This window comes from Rhodamnia argentea, chromosome 3 (assembly GCF_020921035.1).
Source record: "Rhodamnia argentea isolate NSW1041297 chromosome 3, ASM2092103v1, whole genome shotgun sequence".
In the NCBI taxonomy this organism is placed as follows: Eukaryota; Viridiplantae; Streptophyta; class Magnoliopsida; order Myrtales; family Myrtaceae; genus Rhodamnia; species Rhodamnia argentea.
The window spans coordinates 31,422,034-31,443,097 of NC_063152.1; the positions used below are offsets into that span (position 1 = coordinate 31,422,034).

General features: G+C 40.4%; 3 protein-coding genes and 1 long non-coding RNA gene across 4 annotated transcripts; 3 read left to right on the top strand and 1 right to left on the bottom strand.

Moving 5' to 3' along the window:
• Positions 1-159: 159 nt before the first annotated feature.
• LOC115746445 (subtilisin-like protease 1) lies at positions 160-2,465 on the top strand. The gene has a single exon (XM_030682206.2). The coding sequence runs from the start codon at positions 160-162 to the stop codon at positions 2,380-2,382; it is 2,223 nt and encodes a 740-aa protein (XP_030538066.2). The 3' UTR covers positions 2,383-2,465.
• A 1,927-nt stretch (positions 2,466-4,392) lies between these two features.
• On the top strand, positions 4,393-11,637 carry LOC115746447 (subtilisin-like protease 1). The gene is made up of 2 exons (XM_048275669.1): positions 4,393-4,443; positions 9,322-11,637. The coding sequence occupies exons 1-2, from the start codon at positions 4,393-4,395 to the stop codon at positions 11,635-11,637; spliced, it is 2,367 nt and encodes a 788-aa protein (XP_048131626.1).
• A 4,276-nt stretch (positions 11,638-15,913) lies between these two features.
• On the top strand, positions 15,914-17,456 carry LOC115746448 (transcription factor bHLH36-like). Its single transcript, XM_030682208.2, has 3 exons — positions 15,914-16,402; positions 16,719-17,084; positions 17,269-17,456. Exons 1-3 carry the CDS (start codon positions 15,998-16,000, stop codon positions 17,332-17,334), a joined length of 837 nt encoding a protein of 278 aa, XP_030538068.2. The 5' UTR covers positions 15,914-15,997; the 3' UTR covers positions 17,335-17,456.
• On the bottom strand, positions 16,747-17,347 carry LOC125314465. Its single transcript, XR_007197948.1, has 2 exons — positions 17,039-17,347; positions 16,747-16,924 (listed from the first exon to the last, which is right to left on the bottom strand). It is a non-coding gene; the product is annotated as an uncharacterized LOC125314465 (long non-coding RNA).
• Positions 17,457-21,064: the final 3,608 nt, after the last annotated feature.

A 21,064-nucleotide genomic window follows, 5' to 3' on the forward strand; every position in this document is an offset into this window, starting at 1 on the left:
AATGAAATCTGATTGTTCTTCGTTTTGCTTGCTTCTCCTGTATATACATGCGCTGCGAGTTCAACTGTCAACACAGAACTCAGAGGCACTAACCATTTCTCTAGTTTCTTCTGGAATTTAGAGATGGAACACCAGAAATGCAGATCGTCTCCGACCCCCATGGCATTTTTTATTCTCGGTCTCGCTTGCCTTCTAAGCATTTCGCCTGCTGATGCTGCCATTGTCGGAGCCAACACAAGTAGCCCATTGTCGACTTATATTGTCCAGGTACGAAGGCCGAACGACAAATACTTCGCTACTCCGGAGGATGCCGGTGTTTTCTTTCGGTCATTTTTATCAACCACAGCAAACAAAGAGCGTCGAATGGTTTACTCGTACCGAAATGTGCTATCCGGGTTCGCGGCCAGATTGACCGCTGAGGAAGCTAAAGCGATTCGAGAGAAGGACGGTGTTTTGTACGTGCGTCTGGAGAAGGCGCTCTCTCTGCACACGACTCACACCCCCGACTTCTTGGGATTGCACCATGGAGATGGGATCTGGAAGGAGTCAAACTTTGGTAAGGGCGTGATCATCGGAGTATTGGACACGGGGATTTTCCCCGACCACCCTTCCTTCGGCGACAAGGGGATGCCACCGCCACCCGCCAGATGGAAGGGCAGGTGTGACTTCAATGGCAGGTCCTGCAACAACAAGCTCATCAGTGAGAGGTCGTTCGGTGGTGGTCCGCCGGAAGATGAAGTGGGCCACGGCACGCACACATCAAGCACGGCTGCCGGTGCTTTTGTGAGTAGTGCCAACGCTCTCGGTAATGCTAACGGCACGGCGGTAGGCATGGCACCTCTTGCGCATTTGGCAATGTACAAAGTTTGCCGGGTTTTAGGGTGCCTTGAGAGCGATGTATTAGCGGGGCTCGATGCAGCTATCGAGGACCGCGTCGACGTGCTTTCCCTCTCTATGGGAGGAGAATCCCTACCGTTCTATGACGATGTGATTGCAAAGGGTGCATTTGCCGCAACCCAAAAGGGCATCTTTGTCAGTTGCTCCGCCGGTAACAGCGGGCCGGACAAGGGCACGTTGGCAAACGAGGCACCGTGGATTCTCACCGTGGGAGCGAGCAGCATTGACCGCAACATAACGGCCACGGTGCAGCTCGGGAACGGGAAAAAGTTCGATGGGGAGACCCTCTACCAACCCCACGACTTCACTCCCAAGCTACTTCCCCTTGTTTATGCGGGGAAGAAAGGAGATCCATCCACGGCTCTCTGCCTTCCCGGATCACTACAACGCCGCTCAGACCTCAAAGGAAAAGTGGTTGTGTGCGAGATCGGCAACGGATACCGAGTTGAGAAAGGTCAAGAGGTCAAGGATGCGGGCGGCGCGGCAATGATCCTCGTGAATAGTCCCATCGAAGGATACACCACATTGGTCGATGCGCATGTCCTACCCGCAGTTCACGTGAGCTGTGCCGCGGGGATGGCAATCAAGAGCTACCTAAGCACAGCGCCGGCGCCGACGGCCACCATCTTATTCAGAGGCACCCATGTCGGGAGATCGGCCGCCCCGGCTGTATCATACTTCTCTTCCCGCGGCCCAAACACCCAAAGCCCTGGCATCCTAAAACCAGACATCATTGGCCCAGGCGTGAACATCCTTGCCGGTTGGCCATTTCCTTTAAAGAAATCCGCAAGCAGGAAGCCCTCATTCAACGTGATCTCCGGGACCTCTATGTCCTGCCCCCACCTCAGCGGTGTGGCCGCTCTGCTCAAGAGTGCGCACCCTGACTGGTCACCAGCCGCCATCAAGTCTGCCATTGTGACCACCGCCACCACCTCCAACGTGGAACACCGGCCCATCGTCGACCAAACGCTCCATCCGGCGGACATTTTTGCCACTGGAGCTGGACACGTTAACCCATCAAAAGCCGTCAACCCGGGTCTCATTTACGACATTGGACCGCAAGATTACGTGGCTTATCTTTGCGGCCTCGGCTACAGCGACTCAGAAATGGAGATGATAGTTCAAAAGAAAGTCACATGCTCGAGTATAACAAGCATACCCGATTACCAGCTCAACTATCCGTCGATCACCGTAATGTTCAATGGTTCGGCGAAGAAGGTGAGTGTGACAAGGACGGTGAGGAACGTCGGACCCGCGAATTCCCGTTACCGGTCAGTCATCGACCCGATCCAGGGTCTGGACTCAATTGGTGTGTACCCGCGTGACCTGGTGTTCACGAAGGCGAAGCAGACAGCGAGTTACGGGGTTGACTTCACGAGGAGAGTTCACTGGAAAGCAGCCAAGATGACTTCGTTCGCTCAGGGGGCGATCACGTGGGTCTCTGCCGGGCATTCGGTTCGAACCCCAGTCGTTGTTGTGTTTTAATTGATGTTTGTGTCCTGAATAATCTGTAGCTTGGTTAATCTTATGAACAAAGAGGAAAATAAATATTCATTATAGAGCTTACAATGCCGCGTTCTAAGTAGCACCGATACCGATACCGACACCGACACAAACACGCGACACGACACGACACGCCGATACGTTATTTCTCAAAAATAGAAAAATCTGACACGTCGGGGACACGTTATATTAAATATTTTTTTAAATATAAAAAAATAAATAAAGCCGAAATAGGTATTATATGCACTAATTCGAATCATAGATGGCGAGCTTTCACTTACGTCAACAATTCGACAAACTCAAGAATTGTAAAAAATAGAAAGATATCATATTCTGGAAAACTTAAAAGCATGGCACCATAAAAGGATACCAAACGAGATTAGAAGGTTTATCTTTCATAAAAGATTTGAAAGTTAGCATTGCCGAGTAGTTAAGGCTAAATTTTTAGAAGATGGGTCGGTCCCACAACTCGGAGAGAAGGAAAGGGAAACGCGACGACGGGGGTCGCAGTTCTACAATATCTAGGGTTCCAAAGTCCAAACTGTCGTTATTAAGTTTTTTCTCTTTTTAAATGAACTTCACATGTCCGACACGTCGGACTCGGGTGTCGGCAGAGTGTCGGCCCCATTGACCAAGTGTCGAAATGCCGATACGCGGTCAACGCGACCGACACGGGTGTCGGGAGGTGTCGGACGGGTGTCGGTGTCGGACACGACACTCTCACTTAGGAGGAGTGTCGGTGCTACATAGGCTGCGTTACCTTAAAACCATGCCTAAATTCGATTCATGATGGACTAAACTGGTTAAATCATGGAATATGATTAAGTTTAGAGCCAATTTGATATAATTATGGTTAAAATTTAGTTGTGCTTTGCTATGATTCCATTGTGAAGAGATTCAACGCTCCAACTTGCTGGTGATGTTGGGGAAAAGTGTCAAAAAAGCCATAAATCTATTGTATTGATACCAATTCAGTTATAAATCTTTTTTTTTTGTGCCAATTTAGTCATTAACCTTTTCTATTTGTGCCAATTGAATCATAAACCTTTTATTGGTGTTAATTGAGTCCTAAACCTTTTGGATTGTTGCCAATTCAGTTCTAAAACTTTTTGCATTTATACAAATTGAATCAATTCAATCAATTTTGATCGAAAATCGTTGACGTGGACATCGTTTGTCCTACGTGGAACAACCTTCTGAGGGTGGATATTTTTTAATATTATTTTAATATTTTATATAATTTTTTAAAAAATATTAAAAATTAGTAAAAATTATTTAAAATAATTTAAAAAATATTTAAAAAAATGTCCATACCAGCTCCGGCCATGCCATGTAGGACAATTGATGTCCACGTTAGCGATTTCGTATCAAAATTGACATGATTGACTCAATTGGTACAAATGCAAAAAGTTTTAGGAATGAATTGACAACAATCTAAAAGGTTTAGGACTCAATTGGCACTAATAAAAGGTTTAGGACTAAAATGGCACAAATGCAATAGGTTTATGACTTTTTAGACACTTTTCCCGATGATGCTACACCTCTTCACATTTAAAGTTGCTACAAAAATGTTGTATCATACAATCTCTTAGATCGACTAGCTTCTATGCATGTACGAAATGACATTTTGTATCTTTACCTATCTAAGTTGCAAACAAAAGTGTGTTCACATTTGCATATTTAGGCAAATTTATGTGGAAAATCGTCTAAAAAGTTCTAAACCTATTATACAACGGATAATATAATTTTGCGCCTTTTAATTGTATTAATTTAGTCATAAACCTTTTAATGATTTGTTAATATAGCTCTTCCAATCAATTTTGATAAGAAATTATTGACGTGACGTAGCTGATACTAATGTGGACAATTTTGCATATTTTTTAAGAACTTATGAATTTATCTTTTTTTCCATTTCTTCCTTTCTTTTTTCTTTCTTTTTCAATTTCCCTCCACTGATTGCGGTGAGGGCCACGGTACTCTCGCTAGGCACAAATGAAGGTCTTGCCAGAGGCAGCGAGGGCAGCCCTCGCTAGATCCAACAAGGTTGAGTGTCCCCAAATTGAATGATGGCGACACTTGCCTTTGTTCGGTCGATAGCTATTGCTAAGTATTGGCCATAGAACATGGAAAAGAAAAATGTAAAAAGAAAAGAAACCAAATAAGAATAATTCGAAAAAAAATTTAACAAATGTGAAAAAATGCGCTATGTCAGTATCAATCATGCCACATAGACGAACAAAAAAGGACTAAATTGGTAAATTATAAAAAAAAATTTGATCAATTTTCATCTGAAATTGCTCATGCGATAGTACAATCATTGCAAGCCATCCTACGATACACTGACACGTCGGTTTTGAGTAATTTTCTGTATTTTCTCTTTTTTCCTCTTTAGTTTCATTTTTTTTACTACTGTTCGTCATTTTCTTGCTCTTGAAAACCGACGAGTCCACCATCGCTGCTTGACAATGAAGATGACCATCGTGACTCGGCAAGCTCAATGGCCAGGGGTGAGCCTCCAAACTTCGGTGAGCTCGGCCACTGCTCCTCCATGGCCGTCAAGATCTCGGCAAACTCATTGGCCATCATGGGCCGAGCCTCTATATGTGGAGGCTCAGTAGGCTAGCCGTCAAGGCTAGATAAGGATGGCTGCAAGCCGTCTTGCCCAGATCCGACTCGTTTGGCATCGAGGCCGGCGGAGGTGATTTTTGTGGCGGCGATTTCAAGTTTCGCCGGTTTTCCAGGGGGAGAGAGAAGAAGACGAAGATGAAGATGAAAATCGTTGCTCCGGTTACAAAAAGCATAACATCCACCTTACCAAAAAAAAAAGCATAACATCCAACAGGCAAGCAGCACGGACAAGGACAACGAGATTCCTTGAAGTAAGAGTTAAGAGATCAAAATTAGGAATTGAATGCTACTTCCATTTTATTGACACCTGTTCATAATGAAAGGCTGCCTGGCAAAATAGGTAAGAGACCATTTTTTTTATAAGTCAATTATAATGAATTTAAACATAAATTGAGTATCAAGTGGGTCATGAATGGATGTATAACTTACTCAGACTCAAACAAACTCTCTTTCTCTCTTGTCCTAGCTCGATCCCGCGCTCACTCTCTCCGTATTCTCATCTCAGTTTGGTATAATTTTTTTTAGATTATGTTAAATAATATGGGTCGGGTCAAGTACGGGTCACTAGATTTATATTGCATAAAAATGGGTTTACTTGGACCGGACCATTTTCGATACGGCCCACTGTTTAACGAACTAGTGTAGACTAATTTCGTAGAATACTAGATGAGGGTATTTTAACTTTTCCAATTTAATTCTGTTCCATAAGAGTTATTCCGAGCACCTTATAGGCATACATTATATTCTGGGCATGCATAACTGGGGAATGTTTATGAAAATCGCATGCCTGATTGATTAGGTATTATCTAGAAAAGTTACATATTTTCGTATTTAAGCGTGTTCTCATTGGCATATTTCGGCATATATAAGAGTTGGCGCATTTTTACAGATTGAAATAGGGTGTCGTAAAACATAATCTCTTCCACATTAATTGTTTTAAATTGCATGTCCATAGAAAATCGCATAGAAATAACTTGAAGATAACATTTGCATTTAAGGTAAAATTGCGTAATTACATCCTTTAGGGGATAATTATCCAAGAAGTCCCAAACCTATTTTACAGCAGTATATTTAGTTCTTAACTCTACAATTTGGCCAATTTAGTCATATAGCTTTTGATGATTTGCCAATGTTAATCTGGTCAATTATGGTCGGAAATCACTAACGAGAAGTATGTTGTCTTACGGTAGCATGACCGGCGTTGACGTGGATGATTTTTGCATTTTTTAGAAATTATCTAAAATTTTGTTGTCTTTTTCTTTTTCCTTTTCTTTCCTTTCTCTTTTTCCCTATCTCCCTCAAGTGACCGTTGAGAAAAAATAAAATAGAAAAAGGAAAGGAAAGAAAGGAATAAATTCAAAAAAATCAAGGAAATTCAAAATTTGCAAAAATGGTCCACATCAGCATCAACCGTACCATGTAGGACAGCTAGTGTTGACCAAGTCACCACGTTAGTGATTTCCAATAAGAATTAGCTAGAAGGACTATATTTGGTAAATTGTTCATAGGTTTAGCATTAAATTGTCAAATTGAAAAGTTTAAGAATGAATTGGCAGCACTAAATAAGTTTATGATGTTTTCGACAATTTTGCCCATCATCCGAGTAGAATAAATTCCCTCTTTTTAAATAAATTGAGAGTCATAAAATTCCTAAATTACAATTTTTACATAGCAGACTTAAGATCCCATGTAGGAGACTACTTGAATTTTGTTTTCATGTTCAAAAGCTTATTTTAGAAAAGTATTTTTTTTTTGGAAAAGTAATTTATTTGGGCTGTGTTTTTATAAAGCATGTCATATCAACACTTACGCGCGAGCGCATATATATATATTGGCTTTATATTTCAAAATATGTGCGTTTACTTTCTACTTACCTTATAACAAGGGATTGTTTAATTGTTGCCCGAGACAGCTCGAGTTATTATTTTCTCCCATGTTACTATTTAGCATGTTACTATTTAACTATTTACTGCCTAACATACATTTTAGGAAATGGGAAAAAGCCACAAAAACTCCAACTTTATCCACTGTGATACATTTATCTTGAACTTTTTTTTAATATAAAAAATTTCAAACTATGTCATCTGTAACACATTTATAATAAACTTTGTCTTGTAACATAAAAAACCTAAAACTTGTACCTACGTGACAACATATGATATTTTAGACAAAATAACGTTGTCTTTATTTCACTTGAGCCACGTGGGCGCTATGTTAACATTGTTTATTTTCCGACGTCCATGTAGGCAAATTTTTTACAATTCTCATTGACGGAACTTTCATGAAGGAAAGATATGTCACATAGGTAAAAGTTCAAAAATTTTGTTGTCACGTAGTTTAGAATAAATGTGTCGCAGTAGGCATAAGGTTTTTTTGTGACTTTTGCCCTTTATGAATTTGGTAACGTTTTCAGTGTTTGATGTATGACCATAACTGCGTGAACATGTAGATGCATGTTTAGTAAATAAAAATCACTGAAGATTACATGAAAAATTTTCCTTATAAGTGAAAAAAGTACAGATCTATGATTTAATATTTGCATTGCGTGTTTATTACCTTCCACAAAAGTAATTCATAGCATGTTGAAGCATTAATTATATTCTAGACATGCTTAGTTGGGGCATTTTTGTAACATCACATGTTTACATTATCTAGAAAAGTTCACATTAGTGAATTTAAGTGTGTTCTCATTTGAATATTTAGGCATATCTAAAAAGTTGCATAATTTTTTGCAAATTAGAAAGGGTGTCATATAGTATTCGCATAAAAAAATGTGGCATAATACCCTAAAAGACCTCCAATTTAACTTTTATCCTAATTTTATCTCTTGCATCATAAAAAACCTCCAATTTTAGGTTCAGTCTCAATTATATCATCAACTTTATTTATCTCATAAATAACCCTTAATTTTAGGTAGGTTCCCAATTCTATCCTAAAGTTTTATTTGTCTTATAAAAAAAATCTCAACTTTAGGTATTGTTCCAGTTTTACCGTTCATTCTCAATTTTACCCTAAAAATTTTTACAGTCACATAAACAGCTACAAGCTTTAACTTGAGTCATAAATCTGCCCCTTGTAATCAATCGTCCAAAACTCGGAAGCACGAGCTCTTCGAGCGCAAGTTCTCCAATTGCAAGAGGTGGAACATTCCCAATCATGAGAGATCGAAAATGAGCTCAAAATCACTAAGGGGAATTTTGATAGAGGGTTAATGGAGACAGATTTAGCATTCAAGTAAAAGTTGGTGATCTTTTATAATGAAAAAAAAAATTAGAGTAAAATTGAAATTGGAGCTAAAGTTCGAATTTTTTTTATGAGACAAAATAAAGTTTAGGGTAGAATTTGCATTGGATCTAAAGTTAAAGATTTTTCACAAGACCAAAAAAAAAAAGTTTAGGATAGAATTGGGACTAAACCTAAAGTTTGGGACTTTTTATGGGACAAACAAAAGTTTAAGGGAGAATTGGGACTGCGCCTAATGTTTGAAATTTTTTATGAGACAAAAGTTAAAATTGTGATAAAAGTTAAAGTTGAAGAATTTTTTGGATATTAAGCCTAAAAAAAGTCATGTCACAAAAAGTAGAAATTTCATGAATTAATATTTTAGTGTTACATGTAGATCGTTTAGATTGTATTTTGGTTTGCAGGCCTCATTTCCATGTCGTGAAAATAGAAAAATATAATCTCTTCCACATTAGTAGATTTAAATTGCGTCTTCATAGGAAACCACATAAAAATAACTCTAAGATTGGGTTTGCATTAAAGGCAAACTCTTTCCCGAGTACTAATAGCATCTAAATGGACACATTTGTAAGTAAATTAAGCGATTTGTAAGCTCCCAAAACCAAAAGGCCAAGCATTCGGTCCAAAAGGAACCAAATTTTCTTGCATTAGAATGAACTCATGTCCTCACCTTGCGTTCTAATCTTTTCGAGTGCTAATAGAATCTAAATGGACACAATTATAAGTACGTTAGATGATTTGGAACCTCCCAATACCACAATATCAAGCATTTGATTCAAAAGGAGCCAAACGTCTATGTATAGCATATCAAATCTGTATATTAAAACTTCCGTTGATACATTAGTCTATTTTAGTAAAAATTTGCATGGATGGAAATATATATGCATGTTAGGAAATGAAAATCAGTGTGGATAAGTTTCTTCAAAAGAGACAAAGTACCAATATAAAATCTCTACAACTTCACCTATCAAAACAAGAACTCAGAAGCATTTCTTCATTTCGCTTCTCCTAATATCTGCGCTACAACTTCAACTATCGACAAGAACTCAGGAGCAAAAACGATTTCTCGGATTCTTCTGCGAATCGGAGATGGAATTGTCACCGACCCCCTTGACGATTTTCATTCTTGGCCTCATCAGCATTCTAGGCATTTCCCCAGCTAACACTGCTCTTGCTGTAACTGATGCAAGTAGCCCGTTGTCCACTTATATAGTCCAGGTACGAAAGCGGACCGACAAGCATTCTTTTGCTTCAGAGGACCTCGACACTTTGTATCGGTCGTTTTTACCTACCACAGCAGCTAGCTCTAACCAAGAGCAAAGAATGGTACACTCATACCGACACGTGCTATCCGGGTTCGCGGCCAAATTGACCGCTGAGGAAGCTAAAGCCGTTCGGGATAAGGACGGTGTTTTGAACGTGCGTCCGGAGAAGACGCTCTCTCTGCGCACAACTCACACCCCCGACTTCTTGGGATTGCACCAAGGAGTCGGGCTCTGGAAGGAGTCGAACTTTGGTAAGGGTGTGATCATCGGAGTATTGGACTCGGGGATTTTCCCCAACCACCCTTCCTTCAGCGACAAGGGGGTGCCTCCGCCCCCGGCCAAATGGAAGGGCAGGTGCGACTTCAACGGCACGTCCTGCAACAACAAGGTCATCGGTGCGAGGTCATTCATCGGCTCGGTCTCCGTCATGCAGGCCAATCCGCCGTATGATGGTGTGGGCCATGGCACACACACATCCAGCACAGCTGCCGGTGCTCCTGTGAGGGATGCCAGCGACCTCGGTAATGCCAAAGGCACGGCCATAGGCATGGCGCCTCTTGCACATTTGGCAATGTACCAGGTTTGCGACGTTTACGGGTGCCGTGACGGCGACATATTGGCTGGGATCGATGCGGCCATCGAGGACGGTGTCGACGTGCTTTCCATCTCTATAGGAGGAAACTCCAAGCCGTTCTTCGACGACCTGATTGCCATGGGCACATTCGCCGCCACCCAAAAAGGCATCTTCGTCAGCTGCTCCGCAGGGAATTCGGGGCCAGCCTACAGCACAATGGAAAACGAGGCACCGTGGATTCTCACTGTTGGAGCAAGCAGCATTGACCGCAGCATAAAGGCCACGGCGCGGCTCGAGAACGGGCAAGAGTTCGATGGGGAGACCTTGTACCAACCGCACGCCTTCCGTCCGGCTCTACTTCCCCTTGTTTATCCGGGAGTAAGCGGAGATCAAACCATTGCCCAATGCCTTCCTGGATCACTAAAAAGCCGCTCGGACCTCCAAAGGAAAGTGGTTGTGTGCGACTTGGGCGACGGAAGTGACCCAGTCGCGAAAGGTCGAGAGGTCAAAGATGCAGGTGGTATTGCCATGATCCTCGTGAACGGCCGCACCGAGGGATACACCACATTGGCTGATGCGCATGTCCTACCCGCCGTCCTCCTACCATTTGTCGCCGGGAGAGAGATCAAGAACTACCTAAGCACGGCGTCAGCACCGACGGCCACGATCTTATTCAGAGGCACTCAGATCGGGCGATCGGTAGCCCCGGCTGTGTCATTCTTCTCTTCCCGCGGCCCCAGCATCCAAAGCCCAGGCATCCTCAAACCAGACATAATCGGCCCGGGCGTGAACATTCTCGCCGGTTGGCCATTTCGTTTACGCAACTCCACGGACAAGAAGCGCGCATTCAACATAATCTCCGGGACCTCCATGTCCTGCCCCCACCTCAGTGGTGTGGCGGCGCTGCTCAAGAGCACGCACCCGGATTGGTCTCCAGCGGCCATCAAGTCTGCCATCATGACCACTGCAGCCACCTCCGACATGGAGGGCCGACCCATAGTGGACCAGACACTTCATCCGGCGGACATTTTCGCCACCGGTGCAGGACACATCAACCCATCGAAGGCGGTCGACCCGGGTCTCATTTACGACATAGAACCACGAGATTACGTTCCTTACCTTTGTGGGCTCAACTATACCGACTCTGAAATCGAGCGCATAGCGCAAAAAAAGGTCACATGCTCGAGCATAACCAGCACACCCGATTACCAACTCAACTATCCATCGATTAGCATGAGGTTCGAGGGTTCGGTAACGAAGGTGAGTGTGACGAGAACGGTGAGGAACGTCGGACCCGCGAAGTCGCGTTACAAGTCGGTCATCGACCCAATCAAGGGCCTGGACTCAATCGGCGTGTACCCGAGTTTCCTGGAGTTCACAAAGGCGAACCAGACAGCGAGTTTCAGGATTGACTTCACAAGGAGAGTTGACTGGGACGCCACCGCGACGCCGTTTGCCCAAGGGGCGATCACGTGGGTGTCTGCTCAGCATTCGGTTCGAACCCCTGTCGCTGTTGTGTTTAAGTGATCGCAAGGAGTGTCTGTGATTTCTATGGTTCAAGAAATGAAGTCTACAAAGCGGGCCCTTTGAGGAGTGACGTGGCGTGCAATTATTTTGGCTTTTAAAAAAGGAATATAAATATATTCATAACGGATGATCTGGCCTAATCATTGAATTTCGAGGGCAATGACAAATTTTCACACTTGAATTTGCTTTGAGAACATTGTCGTTTTTCCTTCGTATTTATTGGCCAACGTAGTTTTAAATCTTTTAATTGTACCAATTTGATTCTAAACATTTTAAAAATTGTTCTATTTAATCTTTCTAGCCAATTATAATTGGAACTCACTAACATAGCGGTCTAGTCAGCACCGGCTATCTCACGTGTCACGTCCAACACTAACGTGGGCAAGTGTGACATTTTTTTCTTTCCCTTTTTCCCTCTATCGAACTCAGGCAAGAGTCGCCCTTGCCGGCCTTGGGCAAGGGGGTTCTCACTTGTCGCACTCCCTCGATTGGACAAGGGTTGTCTTCACACGAGGTCGCCCCTTGACTGATGCTGGTGACCACCGCTAGCCATCAATGAGACTTAGCGATGGCCGGGGAGGGAAAAAGGGAAAGCAAAAAAGGAAAATTTCAAAAAAATTATAAAACTTGTTCATGTTAGCATCAGCCATGACTCGTAGGAAAGCGACGCTAACTAGTCCACGACATCGGTGATTTCTGGTCAAAAATTGGTTGGAATGACTAAATTGACACGCCGAGACATATTTAAGTAAACATGGTGATGTCAACACAATTTGATGAGATTAATGCTGATTTGATGCTACTACAATGTAGTTAATGCCGTATCTCTTGTCTTGTAACTGCATTAAGAACAAATGTAATTATTTCGACATTCCTCAAACATCCACGGTAGCAAATAACATAGAGCTTGGCTCCAACTGCATTCTCTGCTCATCGATGAGTTGTCTTGAGATGTCGACATCTCTACCTTGCTCTTGTTCTGCCACTAATCGAGCAGCTGATGACATAGATCATCATGTTCTGCCGTTACTAGGTTGTTCTGATGAGTTGTTATAGCCAGCAATGTCTTGATCTAGTTGATTCCTTGTTCTCACCATCGTATTTCCTCAAATCAGCTACAATGGTCACACGAGTTGTGCAAAATATATATATATATATATATATATATATATATATATATATATTTCGTCGAAATTTCTTCTGCAATGAAGTACCTTTCATCGAAAGTCGTTTTTCGATTTTTAATTAAAGGAGGCGGGTTCTGCGGTAACTCCGGATAGAAAATATCACAGGTAATATGGAAATCAACAACTTCACTTCAAACAATAGTATACAAGCACAAATTGTGCTAGAATTTAATCGACATCTCTACCTTGCTCTTGTTACGCCACTAATCGAGCAGCTGATGACATAGATCATCATGTTTTGCCGTTACTAGGTTGCTCTGATGAGTTGTTATAGCCAGCAATGCCTTGATCTAGTTGATTCCTTGTTCTCACCATCGTATTTCCTCAAATCAGCTACACCGGTCACACCAGTTGTGCAATATATATATATATATATATATATATATATATATATATATATATTTCGTCGGAATTTCTTCTGCAATGAAGTACCTTTCATCGAAAGTCGTTTTTCGATTTTTAATTAAAGGAGGCGGGTTCTGCGGTAACTCCAGATAGAAAATATCACGGGTAATATGGAAATCAACGACTTCACTTCAAACAATAGTATACAAGCACAAATTGTGCTAGAATTTAATCGACGATAGCGCTTGAAATGTATGGCTACTTCAACGGAACTGAACGTAAACAAACCGGGCCAAAATTCAATTGACGACAAAATTTAAGAACATAAAGATGCTATGCTGAAACTTAGTAGATGATGCAGCACCCATAATAGAGATACACGTAAGAATTTAATAGACAATGTGAGTCTAAAATCTATAGCTAAAAAAAAAAGCATGAATTCAATTGAAGATGCGAATATGATAATTGAAAGATAGTAAATTTATCAATTTACACGTTGGGCCACCGAAAAGTGTGATGTGGCTATTTAAAGCCTATGATCGATAGTTATCAACAGAGGTTACAAAAGAAGGTTACAAACAGGGGTTACAAATGATTACTGAAAAAGAAATAACTTGCAAGTGGTTACGAGAAGTTATAGCAATTCTAAAATAGCAGCAAAGTAACCAATTAGCAATTATCCTCTTGCGGATTGCCTCACTGTGGATACCGATGACTTCGTCGATTAACTTCAAGGTTCTCGTCAATAACTTCATGTCGTGTGTTGTCAATGATTGCACTAGCGAGCTATCGATTCTCTTGAAGTTACTAATAATTATATTCATAAATGACCAAACTCTGTTCTCATTGGCTAAGTCTATTGTATATCAATAACAACCTAGAAATTGATCATTTTTCTTGTGCAAACATTAATCATCGCCATTGGCTCAAGAGAGGGTTTTATGTCCAAAGTCATGGATAAAACACAAAACAAGTGTTTGACACCTCGACTTCATCTCTCCAAAATTGGTTTACCTTCTTTTGTATGTCTTGCTTCAACCATTCTTTAACAATCCTCATCCTACTAGCTTTCACGTGAAGGGACCGTCGAACATAATCAACGACTTTTTAAACTACAGATCTCTATGCATTTTTTTTTTTTCCAAATTCAATATTACTTTTCCAAAATTTAGTTTTCACTTTTTCTTTCAAATTTTCTTTGGAAATAAAAACAAAATAATGAGGAAGTAATCTTTTAAAAACCCAAACAAGCCGTCAAAAACAAATTTACATGTCGTTCCACAAATGAAATAAACATATTCTCTATCCAAAACATACAAAACCTAAGGCTTCTTTCATGAAATCCAAGTTACATATCGCTCAATTTGTACACACCAATGCGAGTCGTCAGTAGTGCTAGTTATCGTATTTAGACTTGTCCAATGAGGTAGCGCACATCTAGAAAGAAGCTACAAAACTCCACCTATAAGCTAAACTAGGATAGGCAACGACCCTCGTTTAACCTATGTTAAAAAAATTTGCAGCCCCCACAAACCCTAGTTTTCTGTTTCCGCCAAAACCCTAATTGACGAAAGGAGGTGCAAAGATAAATTTATAACATGAGCCGTGGAAAATGAGGAGAAATTATAATAATGATCTAAAGCGATGTGGGCTTTTCTTTCGGGCTTGGGGTCTCCAAGACGAAGATTGTCCTTAGTATTTGTCATATCATACCATGGACCACTTCCGCACCATCATAAGAAATTCGTAATGACGTTAAGATTGTTGAGAATCTCAAGCAACCCTAAATAAATACTTCCTTTCTTATGTATCATATTATTCATGTGAAAATTAAATTACTAAGTAACATGCATAAAAAAATCCTGCAAATGGGAAGTGGTCCAATTAATCGAATATGCTCAAAATAATTCGTGGAACCTATGTTATAAGTAGATCGTTAGGTCTTGTCCTCTTGGGAAGAACAAAGATGGCTGGGCCAAAATATAAATCTCTTCTCGCTGCTATAATCGAATCTCAAGAAAGTGCTTTTTTGAACTTCTGTCATTATTCAGAATGAGTTAAATCTGATGACACAAAAAAATTTTATAGGGTTCTTATTTATATACAAGCCGTAGAAAATGTAGAGTACATAACATTGAGATTGACCATGTCTAATTTTCTTTTACTTGACACTTTGCATTCTCTAATTATTTTTGAACGATCCCATTGCATTTTTTGCTGTTGCAAAACTAAAATTCCAACCAAATTTACAATTCGGAGTCTGAAAACGCAAATCTCCACATTTTGTGGTAAGATTCAGCAATTATGAAAAGACTCTGTATAATTTCTTGTATCCAAGGTTAAATACTTCAAAAATATTTTGCGTGTTATTCGTTAAATAGATGTCATAACAAGAGAACCGTAAGTTATAAAGTGAAAAATAACAACCTGAAATATGCACGCGAATAAAATGCTAATATGCCTTTCTTCAAGTATATAGTATGTTTGACACAAAAATCTTGAGATCAATCCAACGCTCTGTTTGTTTCGCAAAAAAGAGTAATGTGAAAAATATTTTTCTAAAAATAATCGTATGTATCACTTGAAATAATTAGTCAATAAAAATTATTTGCATTAATTTCCATAATTCGTGTCTAAACATTTGCCTAAACGATGGATAAAAAATATTTTTTTAATCATTTTTTTTATTTGCGAAAGAAACGGAGCCGTCAATTCATCGAGCAAAGAATCTCCTGAGATCTCATCAATTTCATTGTCTACAAAACACATCTGAGAGAGAGAGAGAGAGAGAGAGAGAGAGAGAGAGAGAGAGAGAGAGAGAGAAACATATGGATCCTACTTCATCCACTATCCAATCTGATGAGATTGAATATCAAGTGTTGCAATCTTCTTCTTCGATGCCCTCACATGTAGATGATAAGCTCTTGGTGATATCATCACAACATATGGACCATACTTCATCCGCAGCCCCATCCGATGAAACTGAAGATCAGGTGTTGCAATCTGCTTCTCCACTCTCGATGATCTCATCTAGTCAATACGGCCTGGACCTCGCCGACCGACCGGATTATAGGCGATGGCATAAATCTGGCTTGTCCAGGTGTGACATTGAAAAGACTAGTCCGAAAGGCGAAATCAGCATTAGGCACAGAGAAACCGAAAGACAAAGAAGGCAAGGGATGGCTACGCATTTTCGGTCTTTGAGATCGCTACTCCCGCTCGAATATCTCAAGGTTTACATGTAAATCTTTATCCGAAAGACTTTTCATTAAGTTCCTTGTTGGGAAAAAAGAAAAAGAGTCAGTTTCGACTACTTGTAAGGGAAATTCTATGCATGAAATGCTGGATTTTCTAGGTTTCTTGTGCACACAGGTCAGGTTAATTAGTTCCATCTCATCTAAATTTAACCACGAATCTGAACAGAAAAAATATCAGCACAAATGCATAATTAGTTCCGCCTCATTTTAAGCTTTTTTCCATGGAGTTAATCGACGGTCGCAGTATTTATCTTATGGGGAAGAACGAATCTGTGGTGTGATGATATCGCAGGGGAAGAGATCAATGGCTGATCATGTTTATGAAACAATGAAGTATATAAAGGATATGCAAAGCAAGATCCAGGAACTGAGTGACAAGAGAGATGTACTCAACGAATTGAAGTCACCCAACTCACGTGGTACCGACACAAATGATTGGCCGACATGCCCTCCTTCTTCTTGGTCATCCCGTCCCAAGAACATTGTGATCGTCGAATCCTGCAAGAGAGGAGTGGAAGTAGCAATTAGTACAGAGCCAGAACAGGGGATGCCTTTAAGGAGAGTTCTTGAAGTTCTGATTGGTGATGAAGGGTTGGACGTGATTAACTGCACCTCCACTAAAGTAAACGGGAGGCGAATTCATCGCATTGAATCCGAGGTAACTCCGAGGACTTCCTGATTCATCTCGCGCAGATCAGCTGCTCCCGAATTATCAGCTGAAATATAATTGTCTTCTCCCTCTGGAAGTTCTCTTTCTTCAACTATTTGTGATGAACAAATGATTTATGTTGAAGCTCTCCATCTTGATCTTGAAAAATCAGCTCGCCTTGTTCCTTGTGCAGATTGTTGGCGGGCAAAGCGTCGGTCTGTCCGAGCTGCAACAGAAGTTAACGAACCTAGAGGCTTAGGGTAGAGGCCTCGATGTGGATTAAGTATTGCTTTATGAGATGTTAGCATTCCTTTTCTCTGTTAGCTAGTCATAACAAATGGGACTTAAGTTGTGCTCAAGATGTTAAAACTTGGGATAATTCTTATAGCTTGTGCTTTGTGTGTGTATATGTATATGTATATGTATATGTATATGTATATGTATATACACACATATGTATATGTATTGTTTCCTAATAGATAATACAATCCATCATTTTCTGCATTCAAAGTTTCGGGTCCATATGATTTTAACGGTCTATTCTACAAATGTGCTTGGCCCATCATAGGGCGGGACATTGAAGAAACTGTCATGGACTTCTTCTCGTCAAAAAGAATGTTGAAGTACATAAATTCCACATTGATTTTCCTTGTGACAAAGGTCCAAAGTCCATCCTACCTCAAGGAGTTCAGACTCATTTCTTGTTGTAATGCCCTATACAATATCACATCTAAGCTTCTTGCAGAGCGAATAAGTTGTGTGCTTCTGTCAATGGTCGATCTCAACCAAACTGCTTTAATCATTGAGTGATGGATATCGGAGAATACTTGACTATGCCAAGACCCATTATACAACTATCATAAGGGAGACAAAGGTAAACGTGTGGCAATAAAGATTGATCTCATGAAAGCTTATGACTTGGTAAAATGAGATGCGGTTCTTGGGGATCTCAAAGCTACAAATACACATCAGTACTTGGTTGATATGATATCAGAAGGCATCACTACACCAAGGTTTTCAATGAATTTCAATGGTGTAGAAGTCGGCTATTTAAATTGTACCAATGGACTACGACGAGGTCATCATCTTTCTCCATACCTCTTTGTCCTGGTTATGGAACTTCTTAGTAGAATTGTCAATGTGCAAGTTGCTCCTTCTACTTTCAAGCATCACTCGTTGCAAGAGGCGAACGGATTACTCACTTATGCTTTGCAAACGATTTGTCCTTATTTGTTCATGGAGATGTAGATTCCATCCTTTGCCTTGTAGATGCCCTTGATGAATTTGCAATTCGCTGTTCAACCGTGAGAAATGCCAAATCTTTTTCTCTGGGTTAAATGAGGATGAGTAACTCCTTACACTAGATCATATGCCTTTTTCCACAATTACCCTCCATAGCAGATACTTGAGTATTCCCCTTGTTATTAGAAAGTGTTATTGACAAGATCTTTAACAAAATTGAAAGTTGTGGCATGAAGCATATGAGTTGTACAAGGTGTCTGTAGTTAACCAAATCAGTCCTCATCTCCATCTGCACCTATTGGATGCAAATGTTATTACTTCCAAAGCAAACCATAGACAAGGTTGAGAAGAGGACCATCAATTTCTAGTGGGCACGTAATATAGTAAATTATGGATCGTATAAGGTGGCATGGCAAGTAGTTTGCTCACCTAAAAGGGAATGAGGATTAGGATTGCTCAATTTGAACTTATGAAACAAACTATTACTAGGTCTCATGCTATGGAACCTCATCAATCGCCCATCCTCTTCCCTTTGGAGTATGTGGGTTTGCAACACCAAATGCAGAGGCACTCCACCTTAGCAGTAGTATGGCTTGAAGTTAGCGATGTCTCCTTAAATTGTCACTTGTTTAACCTCAGTTATCCATAACTCGAGGTACTAGGTCTTATGCTATGGAACCTCATCAATCGCCCATCCTCTTCCCTTTGGAGTATGTGGGTTTGCAACACCAAATGCAGAGGCACTCCAACTATGCATATCAACATTGGGGGTGGTATGGCTTGGAGTTAGCAATATCTCCTTAAATTGTCACTTGTTTAACCTCGGTTATCCATAGCTTAGAGTACCGTTCCTAAGAAATTTATGATAAAATCAAATATGCGGGACCCATTGTGGAGTAGTATAACCTAATTTGGACCAGCGACATTAACAAACACAAACTCGTTGGTTGGATCGTTTTACCGTAATAGATTATTAACAAGAGAAATCTTTGGCCAATGGATGACTTGAGTTAATATCCAATGTAACTTTTGCAAGGCCGATATACAAGACAAAACACATTTAGGGCGAGCATGATAACACCTCAAAAGTAGAATTTCTATTTCAAATGTATTTTTGGGGCAGAAATCCGTTTGATTACGCAATTTCATTTTTTTTTTTTTTACTACTGGAGCAATTTTTCTGCTATAGAAGTAGTTTTCGAGCCAATTGAAAAAGTAAAAAAAAAATTACTTCTCTCCGGAAATATAAAAAAATCAACTTTTGCTCGGAAGTAAAATGAGAAAAATCAACTTCTAATCGGGAGTTAATTTTTAGAGCAGAAATGTTGCCATGCGCGCCCTTATTCTTCTAGTGTGAGTGGACGGGTAGCATACGACGTAATATGCTTGCACAACATGGGATTAAGTGTTCTTTAGGATGATAAAAGGAGGAATTTCAATGGATGATTAGGGTAATAAAGGGCAAAGACTTGGCTGGCAAGACTCCTTAAAGTATCCTTTCTTGCAAACATATATGGCATTTGGATAAAGCACAACCATAGGCAGTTTCAAAATAAGTCAACCGACATTCATATTATTTTGACTGACATGCGTAAAAAAGCAAGAGGTGAAGCTTCACTCTACTAAAATAATAGTCCTTCTCAGACAAATGTTATTTTGCTACTATGTGGAGACTTCCACCTTTATTTGTTCGAATTATTAGCTCTATTTACAATGTTAGGACACCCTTAAATTGATGTACTTTATCTACTTTATAATACTTATATTTTATACGCACACAAAAAATATGTTTGCAAAGTATCTCTCTTAAGACATAGCAGGTCATGATTTTCCAAATTTTATCACTTTTACTTTCGGATTTTTTTTTTGTTGGTGGAAATAGACAAAACAATTAAGAAGTAAACCTCCAAAACCCCAAACAAGCCGTCATAAAAACTTTCTACACGGCATTCCAAAAATGGCATAATACTGTACTCCATGCTTTATACTTATACCCAACTTATCTGAAAGTTGGCGCCACCAAATTCGAAGTACGTGGGATTATTGGGAATGTGTGCCTATTGTAATAGTCACAAAATATGCACAAAAAAAATCCAAAACCTAAGTCTTCTTTCCATAAAATCCAAGTTACATATCGTTCAATTTGTACACACCAATGCGGGTAGTCAGTGGTGTTAGATTTCGTAGTTAAACTGGTCCAATCACGTTGCGCACATCTAGAAAAATGCTATAGTACTCTAGACATATAAGCTATGACTAGGATAGGCAACAACCCTCCATTAGCCTTTTTTTTTTTTTAAATTTGCAGCCCCACAAACCTAGTTTTCTGTTTCGGCCAAAACCCTATTTGACGAAAGGAGGTGGACAACGAGGAATAATAATAACAATCTGTAGCGACGTGGTTTTTTCTTTTGGACTTGGTGTTAGGAAGGTAAGATTTCTGTCCTTAGTTTGTCATATCCTATCGGGGACCACCTCCTCAGCGTCAATAAAGAACTTGGCAATGACTTTAATGCACAGGTAGTCGAGAATCTCAAGCAAACCCCAAATAAATACTGCCTTTCTTGCATATTCACGTGAACTCAATTTCGAAGCAACACGCATAAACAATCCTGCAAATGGGAAGTGGTCCAATTGATCGAATACGCAGGTCTCGTCCTCTTGAGAAGGACAACGATGGCTGGGTCCAAAACATGATCTCTTTCTTGCTGCTATGATCGAGTCCCAAGAAAGTACTCTTTTGAACT

What these genes read in the sequence shown, in the direction of transcription:
- LOC115746445 (XM_030682206.2), top strand. Translation starts at nt 160, where the DNA reads ATGGCATTTTTTATTCTCGGTCTCGCTTGCCTTCTAAGCATTTCGCCT.
- LOC115746447 (XM_048275669.1), top strand. Translation starts at nt 4,393, where the DNA reads ATGAAGGTCTTGCCAGAGGCAGCGAGGGCAGCCCTCGCTAGATCCAAC. An exon ending in CCCTCGCTAGATCCAACAAG is followed by an intron (nt 4,444 to 9,321) that starts GTTGAGTGTCCC and finishes ACAAGAACTCAG; the next exon opens with GAGCAAAAACGATTTCTCGG.
- LOC115746448 (XM_030682208.2), top strand. Translation starts at nt 15,998, where the DNA reads ATGGATCCTACTTCATCCACTATCCAATCTGATGAGATTGAATATCAA. An exon ending in TCCCGCTCGAATATCTCAAG is followed by an intron (nt 16,403 to 16,718) that starts GTTTACATGTAA and finishes ATGATATCGCAG; the next exon opens with GGGAAGAGATCAATGGCTGA. An exon ending in TTCATCGCATTGAATCCGAG is followed by an intron (nt 17,085 to 17,268) that starts GTAACTCCGAGG and finishes TTCCTTGTGCAG; the next exon opens with ATTGTTGGCGGGCAAAGCGT.